The 23,141-nt window shown below is 36.0% G+C and overlaps 2 protein-coding genes and 1 long non-coding RNA gene across 3 annotated transcripts; 2 read left to right on the top strand and 1 right to left on the bottom strand.

The window, feature by feature from the left end:
- The first annotated feature begins 3,046 nt into the window (after window positions 1-3,046).
- On the top strand, window positions 3,047-12,459 carry chrng (cholinergic receptor, nicotinic, gamma). The gene is made up of 12 exons (XM_058753743.1): window positions 3,047-3,158; window positions 4,435-4,571; window positions 4,659-4,703; window positions 4,807-4,928; window positions 5,166-5,321; window positions 5,416-5,513; window positions 6,918-7,118; window positions 7,478-7,592; window positions 7,726-7,840; window positions 7,963-8,209; window positions 11,970-12,103; window positions 12,260-12,459. The coding sequence occupies exons 1-12, from the start codon at window positions 3,095-3,097 to the stop codon at window positions 12,449-12,451; spliced, it is 1,626 nt and encodes a 541-aa protein (XP_058609726.1). The 5' UTR covers window positions 3,047-3,094; the 3' UTR covers window positions 12,452-12,459.
- On the bottom strand, window positions 11,957-14,379 carry LOC131525798 (uncharacterized). Its single transcript, XR_009267282.1, has 3 exons — window positions 14,290-14,379; window positions 12,194-12,253; window positions 11,957-12,054 (listed from the first exon to the last, which is right to left on the bottom strand). It is a non-coding gene; the product is annotated as an uncharacterized LOC131525798 (long non-coding RNA).
- On the top strand, window positions 12,952-22,923 carry LOC131525761 (phospholipid scramblase family member 5). The gene is made up of 8 exons (XM_058753694.1): window positions 12,952-13,073; window positions 14,317-14,581; window positions 15,106-15,180; window positions 15,329-15,521; window positions 19,251-19,362; window positions 19,461-19,560; window positions 21,549-21,607; window positions 21,687-22,923. Exons 1-8 carry the CDS (start codon window positions 13,071-13,073, stop codon window positions 21,711-21,713), a joined length of 834 nt encoding a protein of 277 aa, XP_058609677.1. The 5' UTR covers window positions 12,952-13,070; the 3' UTR covers window positions 21,714-22,923.
- Window positions 22,924-23,141: the final 218 nt, after the last annotated feature.

Here is a 23,141-nt window from a genome sequence, read left to right on the forward strand (position 1 = left end):
GCGTCTCCAACATTGAACGTTATTACATCCTAAACTCTCTAATGTGACCTGCTGCTATGGAAATGATTGGATGGGACCTCCTTTCTAGAGTCATCACAGGACAGCTGACTCTTCTGGAGGATGAAGGATCTCAGTTGGTCACTGCGTACTGAGACTGGACTGACGGTGACTGTATGTCCACCCTGACTTAACTTATTTCACAGGGACAGAGGTTGATCCTCCTGTCTGAGCTGCAAACTGTACAGATATTATATTTGATGTTTGTTATATATTTATTTGTATTTCTTTGTACTTTTTATATGAAAACAAAGATAAAAAATGAAATGGAGTAAAAGATTTAACCATATTTAAATAAATGTTGTCCTCATGAGCTTGTCAGGAACTCTTTTTTAAATTACTTGTGTGTATATATATATATATATATATATATATATACACACGTACATACAGTATATATGAATAAAGTATATGAACAGTATGTTGATATAATAATGTGTATAATAATAAGTACAATTGAATGTATTATAATATAGTAGTACTTATAGTAGAAAAAAATGGCATTGTAGTATACAATATAAGCTACAATATATTTTTTTAATTAAATTGAGCAATTCACTTTCACTTTTTTTTAACCTCCCTCCCTCTTCCTTTCTTTTTTCACCCTTTATCCCATCTTTTCTCCTTTATGCTCCTTCCCCTTCTCCTCCTTTCCCTTTCTCTGTTTTCCAGGTGTGTATTTCACATCCTTGCACTACCGCTAACTCTCATATACCATTTCTATTTCAGATTTATTAGATGGGAAAAGGAAGTAATTGCTGTGAGAAATCCCCTTATTTAAAGGCTTGTTCACCTCCACTGAAACTGCACTTGCTATGCTCATGTCAGTTCATGACAGCTGAACATCTCTGTCAGCAGGAAGCAGCACTGGAGAACTCAGGGGGGCTTTTTTGTTGGCTCAGATTTAATGTCTGAGCATACGGGAATTGTGTTAATTGTGCTGTTCCGCGACAGGTGTCCCTACATTACTAACAAACGTCATTCTCATTCTTTATTTGGAGCTGATGTCAATCTTCTGGGTTTCAGAATGAGCACTAAAGATTCTGGAGGATCCTAAAAGAACACTGAGAAATGGCATGCTGCATACTTGATAGTTGACAGTTGCAGCTCATTGTCTGTTCCACCTTTAAAAAGCAATCGTAAGTGGTTTCTTCAGAGCAATGTAAATTCACTTTCAGTGCCAATCACTTTCAGTGTAGTTTCACAGGTTGGCATGCTTATAGAATCCTTGAGTTGTGGATCAGTTTGGGCTCCCCTGTACTTATGAATGGATAGAATTAATGCATGAGATGAACTGTCACAGAAGTGATGCAAACAGCTGTTGATATATTATTGCGCAATGATTGACAGGATTGGATGAACAAGCTCCTCTCACACTCTAGTTTAGAATTCTAATTTAATCCATTTCTTGCAAATCTCAGTCAACAGTGCTACCAGATTCAATTCTATTATATTCTGTTCTGTTCTGTTCTATTCTATTCTATTCTATTCTATTCTATTCTATTCTATTCTATTCTATTCTATTCTATTCGAGTGGAATTATATGGAAAGATTTTGTATTAATAAGCTCTGAATCTCTGATCCTCAAACAAACAACCAGTCTAGAATCCGTCATTCCAAAATTCCAAAGCGTTAAAAATAAACCCCAACACTCAATGGTGAAGGATTGTAATGGTACAGGGTGGTAACACATGACATTTCTGAACTCTCTGTCTATGATCAGATATTACAATCCCTTGTTACAATTATTCAGATAGCTTTACACATGAAATTCGTAGTTTAATCAAAGGATGTCGAATAAAGCATCCATCCATCAATCCCCATCATGCATTCATTGGTTAGTCTCTCCGTCTGTTTTTATATTTATTTGTTTGTTTGAACTGTTCATTTACACTGGACACCAGGTGAACCAGCTTATGAGGCAATAATATCCATTCTGATTTTCAGCTCATATGCTTGAAATTGCTGCTGTACAAGTTCTGTAAAAATCATTTTGAGTGACTTACTTTTTAGAGTATTAGTTACTTATTTGTTCCACTACCTGAAATAGTTCCAAAAACATCCAAAGCAGAAACAACCTTTTCTCCAAATAGTGAATGATTGAATGACTTATTCATAAAGACTTTTTCAGTATATGTTTATTTTTTTTAATGAATCTGTGTTTTTAACAAATCAGCTGAGTGAATGATTTAATGACTCGTACAAAACCATTTTTATTTCCCTAAAAAAAGACAATGACTCCATCTTCAACTTTTTTTTTTTTTTGTCAGACTTTTTTTGGAAAAAATTGACAAGTATCCAAGTTTTTCATTTGATGTATCGCCAAGACAGCTGTCACAAGTTTATGCCTAAGAGATGCCATTAGGTTTAAAATAATACACTAGAGGATATGATCCCCATTAGCACCCGTTGACCCACAGTACAGCTCACAGATCTGCTCACACGCTCAAACATTCCAGAAAACTGTCTATTCATGCATAAAACATGCATGAAATCTTCACTAAACACCTCAAGATTGGAAGCAAAGCCAACTTCCCAATTTGTAAATGAAGGAATTTATGGTGTTATGACCCTCTTTGTCTCCCCAGACGACAATCGTTAGACAGAGATGAACATATGACAGCTGATATGCTGTCCTTCCACAAATCATGCCTGGGACACCATCTGTGCACTGACTTGAGGGAAATACTGAAACATTATCTTTCTGCTTTACATCAGAGAGAACCAGACAGAGAGAATACAACTAGTTCCTGTGACCTCGCTTTGAGGTCTTTGATATGTGTGTGTGTGTGTGTGTGTGTGTGTGTGTGTGCATGTGTGTATAGTGACAGCTGACAATGTGTGGAACTGTATGGGTACATACTGTGTGGGTATTCTGAAAATAACAATGAGGATTCGAGTTTGGAACCACACCTATTTTTCCCGTAACCCTTCCCATTCCTAAACAACTGTGTTTCCCTCACACACACACACACACACACACTGACCAGGTGCTGGAAAGTCCTTCTTCACTAATGCTGCTCTGAGGATATTAGACATGGATCCAATCTCTTCTACAAAAACCATCTGGTTATGGATGCTTCTATCATTCTTATTCTCAGGTAATACAATATGTTTTTCTGAGTTCTGAGGATTTGTGATGCACAAAGTCACATGGATTATGAAGTTTTCAGTGGGTCACCATGGGTTTGTTCTAAAGCTTTATTTAGAAATCCAGCTATTGAGTGAACTAATCCAGTTCAACACATGTAGACCGTTATAAACAATATGCTGTAGAAAGCAAATTGAAAAGAAATTCTGGCGGACAAATCCTTTATAGCACCACTGGACTTTTCATGTTCACATATTGTCTTTATGAAGTGTTAAAGTTACAGAATGGAGTGTCAGCATGCTAAACTGTCAAACAAGGTGTTAAATAGGGTGTTAAATCCTTGTTGATTTGCACGAGTTTTACATACAGTAAAAGCTTGCCATGTCTATAAACATATATCTGCTTCAACAATAAAAAAAAATTTTTTTAACTGAAAAGATGTAAAGGCTAAGACTAAGACTAAAGGACAGCAAGAAGACAATTCTGAAACGAATTTGGAAAAACAAACAAACATAAAACTCATAGCACAAAATGTTGAACCCTAGGATTCAATGCAGTGGCCCTAACGGGTATTTAGACATAAGTTACACTTAATACATAAATTAATGTAATTACATTACGTAATAGAAGAGGGGGAAAATATGAACATCCAAAACATCTCCAACAGGCACAGGACCAAAACAGAAAACTTGAAATTAAATGAAGAAAATCCACACACTGGAAAATCCACAAACTGCACTTTTCCCAGAACTAACTTAAATTTTATGGAAATAAATAGCTTTTATTTTAAACTAATCTAAGAACATTTAGAGCATTTATGACATCAGTTTTGGATTTTCATATTTTATCCAAATTATTGTGTGCAAAACACATCTTGTGTTTTGTAATTTACCTTACAATCTTAAAATGAAATATTATGAAATGTGAAATATTTTTCTTGAAATTGTTTCATTATCTTCTTTGAATCCCACATGATTTGATATGTTAAACTAAATTAAATTAATCAAATAAATAATCAAGCACGAACAATTTATAACTTATAAAAACAAATTATTACTTCGTGCTAAAGTTGTGATAACTAATCACAGTAATAATTTTTACAGTGAACACTAATGTTCAATAAAACATTTTCAAATTTTATGTTTTTTTCTAATTATCTTTACTAATTCTGTGGAAAAATTTTCCTTATTTAAATTAAGTAAACAATTTTAATTTATTTAATTATTTGTAACTTTTTTTGATGAATAATAAAATGTAGAATTGGCATGGTATGCTGTGTGTTTCAGATGTGTTCTGTAATCTAGAAGGATCTCTGCACAGAGATCTAATGGTGGGATACAACAAGAACATACGACCTATGGAGAACCATGGTGACATCACTGATGTGAAGATCAAGATGACCCTCACAAACCTCATTTCTCTGGTAAAGCTCTGCATGTGTGTGTATACACAAGGTAAATATGTGTGCAATTTGTAACTCTATGGTTTATCATCCTTTCTTCATGTTCAGAAGGAGAAAGAAGAGACCCTCACTACTTGCGTTTGGATTGAGATGGTAGGAATAATCACATCTGTGTCACATCTTTTTATATGTACGGTAAACAGTGATTTCAGAGCAAGATACCTTTCTTTCTTTCTCTCTCTCTCTCTCTTTCCAGAAATGGCATGATTATCGACTCCGCTGGGCTAACAGGACAGGGTTTGAGGTCTATGAGAACATCACACGCATGCGTCTTCCCTCTAAAGCTATCTGGCTGCCTGACATCGGCCTGGAGAACAAGTGAGAGACTAAATTATTGATTAATTTGACTATGCAGATTATCCAGGCAGAATCTAAACTCAAAAAAAAAAAAAAAAGTTGCAGTAAAACTCATCATCTCAACTGTATCTTCAAGATAAACTGTATCATTTATCTTGTAGTTTATAGTTATGAAGATAACTAGTCTGAAATTTGCAAATCTGAGTATTTTAGTCCATCAAGTGTGACCTGTAAAATACCTTTTTTGTGTTTGTGAAGTGTGGATGGGCATTTTGAGGTGGCGCTCTACACTAATGCTCTGATAGATCCTGATGGTAGCGTGGTCTGGTTGCCCCCTGCCATCTACCAAAGCTCTTGTGCCATCAAAGTCAACTACTTCCCTTTCGACTGGCAGAACTGCAGCATGGTGTTCAGGTACGGCAGATCCATCTGTCTTGACAGTGTTGACTGATACATGGAAATAGTAGGAGTAGCTTTATACTGGCTTTCGCTCTGATTACTTTGGCAGGTCGGAGACGTATAATGCCAATGAAATTAAACTGATGCTGTCAGACGAAGACAACGTCACCATGGAGTGGATTGAGATTGATCCAGAAGCTTTTACTGGTGCTAAACTGTATCACATTATTTTTTTACCATCAAGACAAAAAAAAAAAAAAAAAAAGTAAAATATAGTTGTTGGGTGGTATTTGAATTGTAAAAACATAACTGCTTAGTAAACAATCCTCCGGTTTCACAGACAAGGCTTAAGGCTAGTCCTAGTCCTGGTTTAAGATAAGTCCTGTCTGTGAAACTGGGCCATTAGCTAAAATTACAGTCAACTTGCCAAACAGCTATCCATGTCAGATCACAAAATGTAACTATATGTATCACCCATGTTCTTTATGTAAAGTAGGATATACTTGTGTAGGGCAATATATACAAGGCCTATAGCATATCTCAACAGTTTGATTGCTAGTATCATCACAAAAAGGAAAACTATATTATGGCCCAGCTCTATGCTATGTGACTATAAGGCATGATATTAAGATTTTATAAACATTAACATCACGATCATCTGTAAAGCTGCTTTGAAACAATATGTATTGTGATAAGTGCTATATAAATTTTACTTGAATTGTTTTACCGTAAATTCAGCACCACAAAAGCTATTGAGCATTACTTGGAATGTTTTCCAGTGCATGTGGTGAAGATATTCTAAAGGTGCTGAAACATTTTTCAAACCAAGCAGTTCTCTGTTAATCATGGCGAGTTCGAGTTAGAAATATTTCAACTTGAGATCTGCATGGAGAAATTTTTCACCCTCGTGGATTTCGATTGAAATGACTGGATTTCCACAGCAAAGATTCACTGAAAGGCGGTAAAAATGTGACTGCAACAATTTTATGTAGTTTTGTGTATTTTTGGAGCCCCCTATAGTTACAGTAAGTGAGTGGAATTCACTGCTGTAAATATATCACTGTCATAATTACAGTAAATAGCTGTACAAGTGCATTTGTTGCTGCCCTAAATCAATCCGCCGTTTTCCTGCTCACCAAACGTACATACTCCCAGAACAAACATTCGGGGGGAGCGTGGAAGAAAAAACAGAAACTATTTGCCTCATTAGAAGTCAGTGTACCTTCAGAATATTTTGAAACTGATATTTCAAGGTAAAAAAAAACAAAAATGTACATACAATTGTTTCTATGCATTTAACATTACTGTGGTGTTTTAGGTGGCTGCTGAGGTTCTCAAAAGTGGTACTTTTCTTTTGGCAATTTTATCGTACAATACAAATAAATACAATTAGTCTATTTAGAAAAGTAATAACACATTTTAACTTCCCCATAAAAATGTGTTGATGTCTGAATTCTGGATATTCTTTCTTCTCACTACCAGTTTACCAAAGTTTAATGTGGTGAGATCCCTAACCCTGAGGATGAGTACAGTAGGCTAATGCTTGTCTCAGCAAAAAGCACTAATAATCATAATGTTCATTAACATGCATTTTATTCTGTGATTGGTCAGAGAATGGGGAATGGGTTATTAAGCACCGCCCTGCTAAGAAGGTTGTGAACAAGCGATACAGCCCAGATGATTTGGAGTACCAGGAGATCATCTTCTTCCTCGTCATCCAGAGGAAACCGCTGTTCTACGTCATCAATATCATTGTGCCCTGTGTCCTCTTCTCATCTCTTGGGCTGCTCGTCTACTTCCTGCCGGCCAAAGGTCAGGCTCCAAAGCAGATGCTAACAAATGTCACCGTGGCTGATGTCCAATAGACTAGAATAGCAAGTTCTTACAAATGTAGAGGGATTTTTGGAGGAACTAAACATGAAGTGTGGATAGTATCATCCAGAGCCATTGACCACTAGGGACGATAGGAGAAACTTGTGATTAAATGTCTTTATCAATGAAAAACATGACCTAATTTGCATCAAGATAATCAAAATGAAGTGAATTAGTTACTTTTGCAGTAAGACAATCACTTTAACCTAACCTGTCATTTAGTTATGAAATTAATCAGTCTCTTATCAGTATGTTCGTGATTAGTAGCCTATGTTAAATTGATTGTTTGTTTTTAATAGCTGGAGGACAGAAATGTACTATGACCATTGCAATCCTGCTTGGTCAGACTGTCTTCCTGTTCCTTATTGCCAAGAAAGTGCCAGAAACTTCCCAAGCTGTTCCTCTCATCGGAAAGTGAGTTCTTCATCTTTTCAGCAGTTTCTGATAAACTTGTATTCATTGTGTGCAACATAAGATAAAACAGTTTACATACACTATTGTGTTTTCTAGCACACATTTTCTAGAGAACTTTGTGTTCTTTTGGCAGGTATCTGATGTTTGTGATGTCGGTGACCACAATAACTGTGATGAACTGTGTGGTGGTGTTGAACGTTTCTTTGCGGACTCCAAACACACACCCCATGAGCAACACCATCAGAAAGGTACAACAGAACTATCTAACCATTTTTACTTTATGCTTTTTGTCCGATCCATAAGGACATAATGAAAAAGTTATTACACTTTAAGCTATAATCAATTTTCCCTCCACTTTGGGGCTACTCAGGTCTTGTTGAACATCCTTCCTCGTCTGCTGAGGATGACGATGCAGCGCTGGACACCTGAGCAGGAGGAAGGGGATTTTAAACTGTTTGCCCTGGGCAACGGCACCCCGCTTCGCCGCAGGAGACGAAGCTCTTTGGGATTAATAGCAAAGGCTGATGAATACATGTTCAGAACAGCACGCTCAGAGCTGATGTTCAGTCGGCTGAAGGAGAGAAAGGGGCTGCTGAAGAACACTTTAGAGAAAATACGTGAGTTAACAATTATGAACAAACTATAATTCAAAAGTTTGTGGTTGGTAAGTTTAATTTAATTTATTTATTTTGGAAAGAAATAAATACTTTTGTTCAGAAAGAATGCATTAAATTGCTTAAAAGTAGAGATAAGACATTTATAAGGTTGGAAAACATTTTGAATTCTAAAATGTATATCACAATTTCCACAAATATATTAAGGGTCACAATTGTTTTCAACATTGAGAAAAAAAGCCTCGAGTAATGGCTTCTGAAAATTCAGATTTGCCATGCATATCTTAAAGGGGTGGTTTATTGCAATTTCACTTTTTTAACGTTAGTTAGTGTGTAATGTTGCTGTTTGAGCATAAACAATATCTGCAAAGTTGCAGCACTGAAAGTTCAATGCAAACAGAGATATCATCTTTTAAAATTCTGGAAGTTTAATGCCTACAAAAACGGCTGGTAAGGGACTACAACGAACTACTTCCCGGGTCTGATAGGTCACTGACCCAGATAAACCCCGCCCTCGGGAACATGTAAGGAAGGGGGCGAGGCCAGTGTTGCCAATTTGGGGATTTTGTCGCCAAATTTAGCTACTTTCTCATTGTTGCTGCGACTTTTTTGCGACAAGGAGCTATTTTAGCTATATTTAAATAGAAATAGTGATTTTTTTGGAGATTTTAAATTTTTTACTTGGCCACACCTTAGGCCCGTGACCTCTCACGTTTGCTCTCAATCATGCCAATAGGTGCGTTCGACTTTAAGCGGCGCTGCACAGAATGGTCAGTGACATCAAAGTACCGCGAGAGCGATTTGAATGCATAGGATCGTCTGCTGTCTTATCGCTCTCGCGGTACTTTGATGTCATACACTGACCATTCTGAGCAGCGCCGCTTAAAGTGGAACGCGCCTAATGAGTCTGCGCAGTGAACACACATCAGTACATCTGCCATTCAGACATGATGACACAGCATTATAAGCATCAAGATGGTGGAGAAAAAATATTACATCAGTGCATGAACATCTTGTTTTAACCACAGACACAAAAGATATGCCACAATTCATGCACAATCATGTCAACCAGATACTGAGAGACACAGTGCATCATTGTGTCATGTGTGCTGGGATGCAGTATTTTGCACTTATTTTGTAGTAATAGAAAAGAAGAAAGAAAGAAAAGAAAGTGACCCATACTTGGAATTTGTGATTCAGAATTCACTGATTCAAATGCGTCCTGTAGAGTTACAAGTAGGCCTAAGCATTTCCTAATTTCACTTCAGATTTTTTTGTTATAGGCCTACTTCATCTTTTGTTATATTTTTTATACTGTCATCATTTGTAAAGTAGATATATATTTACTTTCCTTTACCTTTACCAAATTTACCTGTATTTACTTTCTTTTCATATTTGGCGACTTTTTTTGAAAAATGGAGACTTTTGAGGGTGGTTCTAGAGATTTTCTGAGGGAGGGGTTTGGCAACACTGGGCGAGGCCATGCTGTGCTGCTTTAGAGAAGAGGAAGAGAAAACTAGGAGTGCATGTAAAAATCTATTCATATATGAATCGCGATTCTGTCTTCTAACGATTCTAATGGATTCACAAGTTTCAAAATCAATGTTCTAAAACAGCCGTTCTTAATACTGTTCCTTGCGACGCCCTGCTCTGCATCTCTCTCTCTCTCTCTCTCTCATATTCAGATCGTCAGATCAGCTCCAACAAACTGTTCCAATTATACATTTTCACATAGCAATGAGAAGCGTTACATGGATGCGTGTGCGGTTGCCGTACTGTATTAAAGCTTTAATCAGAATAAAACCGTATATTAAAAGCTAACAGAAGCAGTAGCATAATAACAGCCTATCTAAAAGTATGAGACAACAAACAAATAAACATACCATTAAGAGCCGTGCTTGCACAGGTTCTGCGCAATCCTCTTCACTAATATCCTCTGCGTCTCAATTGACCTTATGCACAGTTACTTCCTGGTTGTAGATAAGCCAGCTCAGTCATTTCCGGTCAAGTGTACTGTGCCGTAAGAACAGCGTCCTTTTCTCGGTTTCTCTACATAATCCATTCACATTTAGGAGAAAAGTTTTGTTTGTCTAAGATGACCAAACTTCCACATATTCCGTTTCAGGAATGACAAAATGCGAATGTTAAATTTACGCGAGGGAATCCGTTAAATCATGCCGCGAGTAATTGTTATGTTTGACAGCGGCAACGGAATGAATCACCTGACGAGCCGATGTCAAAATAAAGCTGAGCATTAAGTGATTCAGACTAAATTCAGACTAACAAAACTACAGGTCTGTGCTGGATAAAACTTAAACGATGTAGCCTAGTTATTTAAATTAAATCTAAACATTTCAAAATACTGAATGCATTATTTATTTGTTATACCAACTTATTTAATTTGTATTTGACTGTGAATTTGTGACTTCCTGCACTTGCTATAGCCTACTTTATACTTCAGTGCGACAAAGTACTAAATTTGTTATAATATTTATTTTATAATAAATCAAAAGACGTGAAAAACTAAGTTGAAATGGCAGCTGCAGCCAATGAGTGATCCTATACTGCTATCTCTTGGTTATAACGGTAATTTCATTTTCATCTTAAAAAGTCTATTTTTCGCCGAGACTCGTTTTTAGCATATTTCTTCGTTGTCTTCATGAATGAAAATGGAACCTTTAATAATGGGAATTTTACCACACAGAGTTGAGAAACAATAAATGGCTTAAAATTTTATAAGATTTAAAAAATGTGTTCATGGCTTTGAAGGTAAGAAATTGATTAATCGAGAATACCATTACGTCGTTTAAGAGATTAACCTAACTGCCTAAACAGTTATGATAGTGTTTATTTGTCTGTATGTTAATTCCACAATCATTATTTACAATGTTGCAATTATTTTGTTTCTCAGTTTCTGATAAGAATGAGGCAGGAGATGTTTCTGTGAGAGTCTCTACCTATATATAGCACATATAAAATGAGCTCCACTGGAATATTACGAGCTGGCTTATCTTTATCCGGAAGTTCTAAATAGAGCTCTGTGCATATGGTCAATTGGGCTCAAATTGATAAGCAATATAGACGAAGCCATTGTTTACAATACAACCGGAGCACATGCAGCTGAGCTGAGGGGCGGAACATTTAGACGCACGCTCGGCGGTTTAGTGAATCACAACACACTGAGCCAGCTAACCAATCAGAGCCCATCACGTATTTCTGAGGGAGGGGCTTCATAAAACCAGGAAATAATCGAGGCGTTTGTTAGAGAAGGGACAGAGCCGTGTGGAATAAAGGTAAATTATATGAAAAATAATGCGTTTTTAAAAAAACGAAGCGTGAACACATGTTAGACTGCACCCCATAAACACAATCAAGCCTAGAAAAAACCAAGTAAACCACCCCCCTTAAAATATCTTAAAATGTATTTTAAATTGTACAAATATTTCAACATATTACTGTTTTGTAAATATATATTTTTTTCCTTTTTTTATTTTTGATGCAGCATAAAAGACTTCTGTCAAAAATATTACAAAATATAAAATAAAAATTTATATCCTTTAAAAAATATTTTTTTAAATAAACCATAAATGATATATTTTAATATAATGTTTTAATATATATTTAAAATACTTGTTTTTATATATTTTTTTATATAATATTAATAATAATAATAAATTCAAATGTTGCATGTTAAATACAACTATGCAATTTTTAATAAGGTGGTTTCTGACCTTAAATTTGCTCTTTTGTGGTCTGACCTCAGAAAACAGTCTGGGAGGGAACACGGCACAGGATCTGGAATTCAGTTTGGCTTCAGCGTCACCAGAAGTGCAGCAGTGTGTGTCTTCCTGTAAACACATTGCGGAAAGTGCCAAGCACCAAAATGACTTTCAAAGTGTGAGTGGCTGTTCCAGAATTCTCCAAACATGAGGCTGAATGTGTCTCCGATTTACACAAGAACAGTAGATGTTTGTGTTAGGGTTTAACCTTGCAATCTCAGAAAAACTGGTGTTGACGTCTGAATTCCAGTCATCCTTTCTTCTCGCTCTGCAGGAAAATGAAGAATGGTTTCTGGTTGCCAGGGTGATTGACAGGATGTGCTTCATCGTCATGGCACTGCTGTTTATACTGGGCACCATCGGAATCTTCCTGATGGGACATTTTAACCAGGCACCATCTCAGCCATTCCCTGGAGACCCCAAAAAATACCTGCCTGAAATCTCACCTGGAGACATCACAGGCTGAACGCAAGTGTAAACCCAAATGATAGACTCAGAGCAACCCCAGCAGAAGTCTGGAGGACTTTGTTGAAGATGCTCTGGAGACAAAAAGCCATCAGATTGTTCTATACTAAAGGAGCTCTCAGCACTTCAATTTAGTAATGCTACAGGCCAACAAAAGTGATCGAAGGTCTCCAGGGAAGAGAGTTGGTTGGATCTTTGATAAGATGTTGATGATTATGAAGGTCATGCTATTTGCTTTGTCAATTTCTTTATCAGCTTTCATTTTGTGTGGTGATTCAACAGTTGATGCTTTCCTGAAAATAAAAACCTTCTCTCACGTAAATGATGATCTTCTGCATGAAATCATGTGAATTGTTTCAGGTTGGGTAATGTCACTCCTCTACCCCCCACTATCTTGAGAAGGATCTTAATTACATGGCTGACTGCTACTTTTCTGTCTGACAAAGACCAGATCCGGGAAGGAGAGAGCAAGGCAGGAGGGGGGTGTTCAGTGTAGGAGTAGCATTACAACTACTAACACAGTATTTGAAGCTTGTCTGGAAGCTGTTTCTCATTTAAGGAAACCCTTATCCCGTCACTACTGCACCTGCACAGCAGCTCCTAAAACCTCAGGACCTCAAATGGTAGGATATGTTCTTTCACTGTTGTGTCTAATTAGCAGCTGAATTCATATTGGTTAAAGTCTTAAAGGGATAGTTGACCCAAAAATTCTGTCATCATGTATTCACCCTCAAGTTGTTCCAAACTCTTCTGCTAATCACGAAAAAATATATTTTGAAGGGTGTTGGTTGCTAGTAGCCATTGACTTCAATTGTATTTTTTCCCATATTATGCATTTGCAGCATTCTTCAAAATGTCTTCTTTCGCGATCAACATGAACAAGAAACTTATACAGGTTTGGAATAACATGAAAGTAAATGATGAAAGAATTTTTATTTTTGGGTAAATTATCCATTTAAGGTGTCCAGCATAGTTGCACAACAAATTATGGCTTAATCACAAACTTTTGATTTAAAAAAAAAAAAAAAAAATCCAGAGTAGAATGAAAAGAGAAGTAATTTGTCAGTTATTATTATTTTTATTATTACTGAATCAAAATTAACTTAATGTATTTCTTTTTTGATGTGTAGAAGTCTTAATCTTGATATATATTTTAAATAATTAGCATATGCAATCATGTATAAATGGTATTAAATAATATAAATAATAATAATGCATGAATATAATTAGGCTATTAAATAAATGTTCTTAAGTACAGTTAAATCATTTGAATAATGTTTTTATTGATAACTTTCTGTATTCTTTTTATATTATTGTTTTCATTTTTATGGATATATAATGCATAAATACATTGTTATATGAAATTATGGTTATGAAAAGCTTTTCACAAAGAGACATGATTTAAAACTTGTATTAAAAATATTTTTATTACAGTCAAATTGACATTTGCTCTTCTGTCTTATAGTGTAAAAAATGAGTCTTTGCCATTTTTGATTGTTAAATTACATGTACATTTATTCATATAGCATGCAGGCACTTTTATACCGAGTGCCTTACAAATGAGGAACATAAACAATTTGCCAATAATATTCATAGTTTCCAATAATTCATTAGATTTATTAGAAAGCTACAGTAGAATGGGAAATGTTTTAGTAAAATCTCATTTGGTCTGGCTGCGTTCTCACCCCTCCCTATAACTTTTCACACTGAATTTCCTGTTTTATGTGAAAAACCCCCATTATATTATTGAAATAAAATGGGTTGCACATGTCAGTTCACACTGATTTTCAGTGACATTTGACAAATATTTACTTTGACTTTTATATGCTTTGTTTTTACCTCCTGTGTTTTCTCTCTCTCAATGAGGCCTCGCCATCTGTGACCACTCAGCCTCTTCCGTTTGGTCTGGAAAGGGAGAAACACATTGACATGCTCTTCAGAGCTTTCCACAGCCAGATTAGACCTACTGCAGACACGCAGGACCTCACTCCTGTGCTCCAGGATACAGGCAGGACAAGAGGAGAGGATGGAGGACCTGGATGGAACGAGACAGACAATGAAAGACTGGGAAAACTGTCTGTTCTGAGAACAGTCACAAGACTTCGTATTATTGCCAGACCAGAACTGCGAGGTGAATAAAACATATAATAAATGTAAAGAATTAGACTATTTTTCATGAGGGAAAATTGTATTAAAAATAATAACCTTTAAAGGTGATGTTTAACAAAAATTGTAATAACTCTTCAAACAGAAAATTAGACAGACACTGAATGAAATGTAGTAAAGACATTTTTTTTTCTTTATGAATAATAATAATAGAAACATATTTCCACAAAAGCATTAAGCAGCACAATCATTTTTAATATTGATAATAATAAGAAATGTTTCTTGAGCACCAAATCAGCATATTAGAATGGTTTAAAAATAAATGTAATAATACTTTTAATATATTAATAATTTTTTGGTGTCATCTAATCTTTAAAGGAGTATTCAAAAATATTTCCATCCCTGTTTAGATTTTTAAATTCAATATATTTTTATTTATGATTAGTGGAATAGCTTGGAGTTTGTTTGAGATACATTATATAATTTCTCGTGTAAATATAAAAATGTTTATTAAAGGTTTATATTGTGGATTATACTGTGATACGTCAGGTCCTCAGTGTGTAGCCCGGAGAACATACAGCATTTCCACAGAAAGCAGTGATCAGCTCTTTGTGGCTGTGGAAGGTAAATATAAGAGACAGGATGTGTGTCGTTCTATAAATTGTCATATTGTGAAACAGTCTTTAAGATGATTGTATTATTACATTGTCAAAGCCACCAAAGCAGCCACATGTTTGAACACAACTGTGTTTTTTATGTTCCTGTCTGTTAGAGAGCTCATGCATGTGTATGCAGTGCTGCGGTCCAGCTCGATCCTGTTCGCTACAAGGCTTTGATAAGGATGCAGAGTGCGTTTTTCTGTTTGAGAGGCCTCTGAGAGCGGAGATGTGCTGGCTCGGCTGCTGCCTGATGGAAATAAGGGCCTATACACCAGAGAGAGAGCTTATTGGGACAGTTCACCAAAGGTAGAGATTAACAGCAAACCAGATCTCAGTTCATGCTAGAATATTAATGCACACTGCAAGAATCAGCCACTTAGGAAAAAGCCTACCTGGTCTCATGGCATTTACGTACCTGGGTGCACTTTTTAGCGTGACATGAAATACGTACCAATAAGTACATATCACTGCAGTTTTCAAAATAAATGAACTCTTTCACACAAATTTACAGAGTTGCGATTAATAAAGCGAAATTTTCGCACAATTACTTGAAGAATATCATATGACTACAAAACAATATTAATATGCTGGGAGATTTGAAAACTGATGCTTTTGAACGTTAGCATCGCACACATCCAGCTTCATATCTATGGGTTTTCATAGGTAATAAGTTTGTTCGGTAGCTCACGGAGTACGGAGACGGACTTAGGAAACGAGAAGCACCTGTAACTACGGTTCGACAAAGCAGTTAAAATCTAAAAGGAAGTTCAAAGGGCACAGTTGCATCAGCTGATACGTTTTTATATCAGTTTTGCATTCGTTAACACTATCGGGTAGGTTTAGGGCTGGATTTGGTGTAGGGCATATTTCCAACACGATAGAGCATTAACTTTTAGCGACAGTCCCCGGATATTTGAATTCTGAACCGCCGCAATACGTATCTGAAGCAACGTAATAAAAAAAACCGCAATAAGTACCAATATCTACGTAATAAAAACGTGCCAGGGTTCACATATTGAACCTGTGTTTTAGCACCACTCAGGGGACATTTCTATTTGAAACTGTGGCGAAACGTGCAGCAAGATACGTAAAACGGTGTCGCACAAAAAGTGCGCAGAGGTACATATTTTTATGAGACCAGGTTGGAAAAAGCCATCTGATTGACATGTAAAACAACTAACTGTGGTTTTACATGATATTTAGGGAGCTTGAATATACAGATGCGAACATCCCAGTGTTATAAAAAAAATCAGCACGCTTGTCGGGGTCCCATGTTATTTTGGTATCAATTATAAATACAATGCAATTATATTATATATATATTTTTAGTTTTTATTTTATTTCTTTATTTAGTTTTCAAAGTTTAGTTTATAGTTTTTAAGGATTTTTATTTTAGTTTTTAATTTTAATTTTAGCTAAAGCTTGTTGTGTGTATTTGTCATTTTTATTAGTTTTTGTTTACCTCAAACACGTAGGCCTAGATTTTTTATTTTATTTCAGTAAATGAGAATTTTGAGTCATATTGAGACTATAGTCTCTTTTTCAAATGATCCCTGGCCAAGAAAGGCAACACTTAAAATTTAAATAAAATAAATTAGGAAAAAAGAACCCTCATCAACAACAAACAAAACATACCACATTACATAATGACATAACAACACTACAAAAACCATACCACAACACCTAACAAAAACAAATTAAATACAACAACAAACAAAATATAACATAATAACCAAGACATCATTCAACAAGCAGTATAAAAAGCCACAGGCAAAAAACAAAAACAAAACGGTAACCTATATACAGTCACACTTATAGCTGAAGGTTTCTGTGATATATGATTTAAAATCATTAAGTGTAATAAAAGTTCTTAACTTCAACTGTTTCTGCAAAGCATTCCAAGTTGAAGGGGCATTGAAATTTTTCTTTTTAAGTTTATGTTTATCTGATATTTTTTCATTACTTTTTATTTGGTTTTAGTTATTTTACTATATCAAGGTAATCTACGTTAGAGCCCTGCATTTCGGCCCGGGCCCGACGGGCCCCGACTTTTTTACGTCCCTAGGGCCGGGCTTCGGGCCAATTTTCACGTCATAGTTCAGACGAGGGCCGGGCCTCGGGCCTGTTTTAGTTTTCTCCTTATTTTTATATTTTAGACATCCATCAATGTCTAAGCCAAGTGCTTAGAAAAGCGCTATATAAATGTAAGGAATTATTATTATTATCAATTAGTGATGAAAAAAAAATTGCCGCGCTGGTGGAAACAACACGAGACCGTGCCGCGACTGTGAAGAGCGGCTCGACGGTGTTTAGTGTCCCGCAGCAGCGATCGCGCCATCAGCGCAGCTGTTCTGCTTTCAAATACACGCAATAAAGCTTGCCGTAAAGCCCCAGCAAAAGTAATTACCATGAATGTGTCCGAGGGAAATAGTAAGGAGATATTTGAATTACTTACTAATAAACTAGTGTTTTCTGTGTCAGTGTTGCATCAGTGTGGATTCATCTCCTCATTAGACGCGCCTTTAGAGAGAAGTGCATCTTCACGGATTATGATTATAATGAATGAGTTTTTCTTTTCGATTTGATTTATTTCGTTAAGTAGTAATTTAAAGCTTTCTATAGATATATTTATCATGTCTGTGAGGCATGTATTCGCTGACTTTAGGTTCATTTTTGTGAAGCGCTCTGTTCAAGAGGAGATGGCAGAAAGCGTATCGTTTTCTTAAAAGCACGATGTTTTGTTGATATTGTGAGTGCACACAAATAGAAGTAGACCCTTTACAGTTCCGAATGATGTATTACTCTTACCTTTATGAGCAAAAATTACGGCCTATTTTAAGTTGTTTCCATTGAAAAAAAAAATGCAATTGATTGCGCTGGCGCCTCCATGTCCTGCGCTTTAGCTTCCGTTCTCCGCACAAACTATTGGAGCACACATTTATCTAGGTTTAACCTTTAAACATTGTTATATGCTTGAACTGTTTTAGTATATCTATAGATTTTATTTTAGGCAAGTCATGATGATTTGAGAAGGCTAAATTGATCAAACATGCTGATCAGCCTGCCGGTCTGCCGCTGGCTGCTTGGTAGTTACTTTAAGAAAGAAAGAACTTGTTTAAGGAACAAAAAATGCTCCAAACATTTTTCAAAATTAACTTAATAAAAAAATTCAAAAAAAGGGAAAAAACGAAATATAATCACTTTGCCATTATATACAAAACTGAACTATTTTAATAGCTGAAACATGATCCATTTTGGGAGAAGGGGGAAAAAAAAGACGGGCTCGGGTCGGACTCGGGCCGGACTCGGGCCGGTAATTCTGATAAGCTGTCGGACACGGGCCGGGCTAGGGCCTGAGCATCTCGGGCCAGGGCCGGGCCAGGGCCGGGCTAGGGCCTAAATTTGAGGCCCGTGCAGGGCTCTAATCTACATAAAAATGAGAAAGGTTGCCTTGAAAACTAGTCAAAATAAAATGTTTATTTATTTATTTGTTTGTTTATTTATTTTTCAATATAACATTTATTTTATTTCAAGGAACAAAAAAAAAAAAAAAAGGATTTAATTTTAGTTAACTGCTGTATAATAGCCCTGGTCCAATCAAATTAGTTGAGCGGATCTAACTGTTGTCTAATGGATGAAGTAATCTCCTGTACTGTAAATCTATTATGAAGACAGAGCCATCCACATCATGTTTCATCATGATGCCAACTATTCTGTCAGATAAGGTCACCATTGTGTATCTACTAACTGCGCCAGACAAAAACCCCTCCAGTAATCTCTCTCAGACTGAATAGGGAGAGATGTGGTGAACTTTCTGAGATGAAACCATCAACATGACCTCCTTCTCAGGACAGCCATGAACAAAGACCATGCCATGTTTGTTTGTTGTCACACACCGAGCCTTTCAGCATCAGGTCATATCAGGCTAACATAATATCAGCCACACACAAATGAACTTAGGCTCAGAGAAAACTCTTCTCATGCGATCTTCTAAAACTGAAAGAGTGTATGCATAAGCCCTGAGGTGTTTATCAGGTGGAGCATGTTCACGCCGTATTTCGAGGTCTGTGACTCTGAGGGCATCTCGGCCGTAAGGATCCAGGGCTCCTGCTGCAACACTCGCTGCCTCTCTGAGCAGGAGCTGCAGGTCAGAAACCCTCCAGCAGGCCATTTGTATCGCACACCTTTTACATGCAGTTCTAATTATACTCTGTTCTAATTATTCTCATGTATTGGGGGCATCAGCTGGTTTCCAGTATCGGTGAGAGTATTGGGCGCATATGGAAAAGGTGGCCTGGATATAATGAGGAATGTAACATGGATCATGAGCATTTTGGACTGGATGGTAAGACTAATGTACTGTACATGTTCATATCAAGTGGTATACAACAACATAACAATGAGTGACCTATCTATATAAATTATTAAATAATTTATATATATATATAATTTTTCAGCATTATTAATAGAATTGAAAGTTCAAAAGAAGTACATTAGAAATACATTTTTGTAACATTCTACATTTTACTGTCACTTGACATTTAATGCATTATTGCCAATTTTTTTTCATTCATTCATTCATTAAAAAAAATGTAAAACATTCAAATTTATCAAAATTGATATATATACAGGTGCATCTCAATAAATTAGAATGTCGTGGAAAAGTTCATTTATTTCAGTAATTCAACTCAAATTGTGAAACTCGTGTATTAAATAAATTCAGTGCACACAGACTGAAGTAGTTTAAGTCTTTGGTTCTTTTAATTGTGATGATTTAGGCTCACATTTAACAAAAACCCACCAATTCACTATCTCAACAAATTAGAATACTTCAAAAAAAAAACATTTTTAGTGAATTGTTGGCCTTCTGGAAAGTTTGTTCATTTACTGTGTATATGTACTCAATACTTGGTAGGGGCTCCTTTTGCTTTAATTACTGCCTCAATTCGGCGTGGCATGGAGGTGATCAGTTCGTGGCACTGCTGAGGTGATATGGAAGCCCAGGTTTCTTTGACAGTGGCCTTCAGCTCATCTGCATTGTTGGGTCTGGTGTCTCTCATCTTCCTCTTGACAATACCAATACAGGTCAGGTGAGTTTGCTGGCCAATCAAGCACAGTAACACCATGGTCATTGAACCAGCTTTTGGTACCTTTGGCAGTGTGGGCAGGTGCCAAGTCCTGCTGGAAAATGAAATCAGCATCTCCATAAAGCTTGTCAGCAGAAGGAAGCATGAAGTGCTCTAAAATTTCCTGGTAGATGGCTGCATTGACTGTGGACTTCAGAAAACACAGTGGACCAACACCAGCAGATGACATGGCAGCCCAAATCATCACTGACTGTGGAAACTTCACACTGGACTTCAAGCAACATGGACTCCAGACTCTGGGACCTTGATTTCCAAATTAATGCAAAATTTACTTTCATCTGAAAAGAGGACTTTAGACCACTGAGCAACAGTCCAGTTCTTTTTCTCCACAGCCCAGGTAAGATGCTTCTGACGTTGTCTCTGGTTCAGAAGTGGCTTGGTAGCCCTTTTCCTGAAGACGTCTGAGCGTGGTGACTCTTGATGCACTGACTCCAGCTTCAGTCCACTCCTTGTGAAGCTCTCACAAGTGTTTGAATCAGCTTTGCTTGACTGTATTCTCAAGCTTGCAGTCATCCCTGTTGCTTGTGCACCTTTTCCTACCCAGATTCTTCCTTCCAGTCAACTTTGCATTTAATATGCTTTGATACAGCACTCTGTAAACAGCCACACCTTTCAGTAATGACCTTCTGTGACTTACCCTCTTTGTGGAGGGCGTCAATGTTCGTCTTCAGGATCATTGCCAAGTCAGTAGTCTTCTCCATTATTGTGGTTTCAAAGAACAAGAGATACCTAGAATTTATACTTTAGGGATGGTCATTAATTGAAACTCAAATGTAAATATTCTAATATTTTGAGATACTGATTTTTGACTTTCATGAGCTGTAAGCTCTAATCATCAAAATTAAAACAAAAAAACTTTTGAAAAGTTTTACTTTAAATGCAATGAATCTAAAATATATGAAACTTTCACTTTTTGAAATAACTTACAAGAAAAATGAACTTTTCACGACATTCTAATTCATTGAGATACACCTGTATATATATATATATATATATATATATATATATACCAGTATATATAATTTGTCAATATGGACTCATTTTAAAACCAACTATATAGACCAGCATTCCTATTCTGTTTACAGACCAAACTAATTGTAGATCCTTATATACTGTAGTGTGACTATTTTCTGTTCGTAGCTACAGCTGAAAGAGTGGCTATTAAAAGCATCTCTTTCTCTCCCAGTGCCTCAAGGAATGAATTTGAACACCAAAGTGCTGTTACTAGCTGCTGCCTTCCTGCTGGTAAGTTGTCAACCACACACAGATGCTGCTATTTTATTAATATGTAACTGATTTATCATTTATCTCTTTCTGTTTGCAGAATTATACGTTTTTTGAGATGAGCTAATGCTATAAAGCAGGGTTCCTCAAATCTTTCCCTGGAGGGCCAATCTGCTGCAGAGTTTAGCTCCAACCCTGATCAAACTCACCTACCTGTGATTTTCTAATGATCTTGAAGACTCTGATTAGCATGCTCAGGTGTGTTTGATTAGGGTTAGACCTAAACTCTGCAGGAGTGGGCCAGATTTGAGGATGCCTGCTATAAAGCTTCAAGGACATGAAAGACATTTGCTTCACCTGCTAACATCAACTCTGAAGTGAAAGTGTGAACCCAACAATATAGAATTATGGTGACTCATAAGATGTTTCTATGACAACTGCAGGGAACATAGACGGCTGATGCTTTTCTGAACTAATTGCATCTGAATTTGTGTACATCAGGAATCTCTGTACAGAGCCTCTCTACACCTCTGGAAGGTGAACTTATTTGAACTTATTTGATAGACAAATTTCTAAGTTATGTAATAACCAGTTTTACATAATCTACTACATGCCTTCTAGTTCATACAACTTTAGCAAGTAAAAGGCCTTTTAGTATCATTCTAAAAATATCCACCTTCAGGTCATGGTGCACTGATTTTATTAAGCAAGCATAAAAAATAACTTTGATATTGTTAGTAATATTTCAATATGAACATTTACATGGACTAAATCCATTTAGGTTCACTTGATTTTTTTTTTTTTTTTTTAGAAAAATCATGTTAAAATGTATCAAATATGATACAACAAACTTTTGAGTAACATTCATTTGTTCATCTCTCAATCATCATTGTATTGCATAGCATTAAATGTTTTGCCCCACAATAAAAACTAGATTTGGTCATGAAAATAAGCATTTAAGTATCATTTCACTAAGAAGTTATTGTTATTACCTGATATTAATGTTTTTTATGCAAGTAGTGCTATACTGTTAAAAAGATTTTATTGATTTACATTACAAACCATCAGAATTTTATCTTACTTTTTGGCCATAAAAATATCAGAAACTGAAGCAAAGTGCTTTTTTTTTTTCAGTTAGGGCCTCTGAATTTCTTTGACAAGTATGAACTCTGTATTTCCCGTATCATACTATATGGGCCGTCAAAGCCTTATGTATCAAATATGATACTCAAAAACACATAAGCAAACTTGTTAAAACATTTTTTTTTCCTAAAGTCGCATTAGTGTGTTCCATTAAAATAAAAATATTTTTCTTAATATTATTTGATGTCATTCTTGACAGGGTTAAATGTTCAACGCACTCTTTTGTAATAAAAAAATGCTTACAAATATGGATGTTTTTTTATGCATGTAATAAAGATTGAGGAAACTTTGTTGGTTTGTTCATAATTTAACTCCACGCCAGCTACCACAAGTAGTTTCATAGCAAGAAACAGGTTAAAGAATTAAAAAAGTTCATATACACTTAAATCTGGTATCACTTCATTTAAATCTT

The sequence above is a fragment of the Onychostoma macrolepis genome, chromosome 02 (assembly GCF_012432095.1).
Source record: "Onychostoma macrolepis isolate SWU-2019 chromosome 02, ASM1243209v1, whole genome shotgun sequence".
NCBI classification, from domain to species: domain Eukaryota; kingdom Metazoa; phylum Chordata; class Actinopteri; order Cypriniformes; family Cyprinidae; genus Onychostoma; species Onychostoma macrolepis.

What these genes read in the sequence shown, in the direction of transcription:
- chrng (XM_058753743.1), top strand. Translation starts at nt 3,095, where the DNA reads ATGGATCCAATCTCTTCTACAAAAACCATCTGGTTATGGATGCTTCTA. An exon ending in AACTGCAGCATGGTGTTCAG is followed by an intron (nt 5,322 to 5,415) that starts GTACGGCAGATC and finishes TTACTTTGGCAG; the next exon opens with GTCGGAGACGTATAATGCCA. An exon ending in GAACACTTTAGAGAAAATAC is followed by an intron (nt 8,210 to 11,969) that starts GTGAGTTAACAA and finishes GTCTGACCTCAG; the next exon opens with AAAACAGTCTGGGAGGGAAC.
- LOC131525761 (XM_058753694.1), top strand. An exon ending in ATTGGGACAGTTCACCAAAG is followed by an intron (nt 15,522 to 19,250) that starts GTAGAGATTAAC and finishes GGTGTTTATCAG; the next exon opens with GTGGAGCATGTTCACGCCGT. An exon ending in TGAGCATTTTGGACTGGATG is followed by an intron (nt 19,561 to 21,548) that starts GTAAGACTAATG and finishes TTTCTCTCCCAG; the next exon opens with TGCCTCAAGGAATGAATTTG.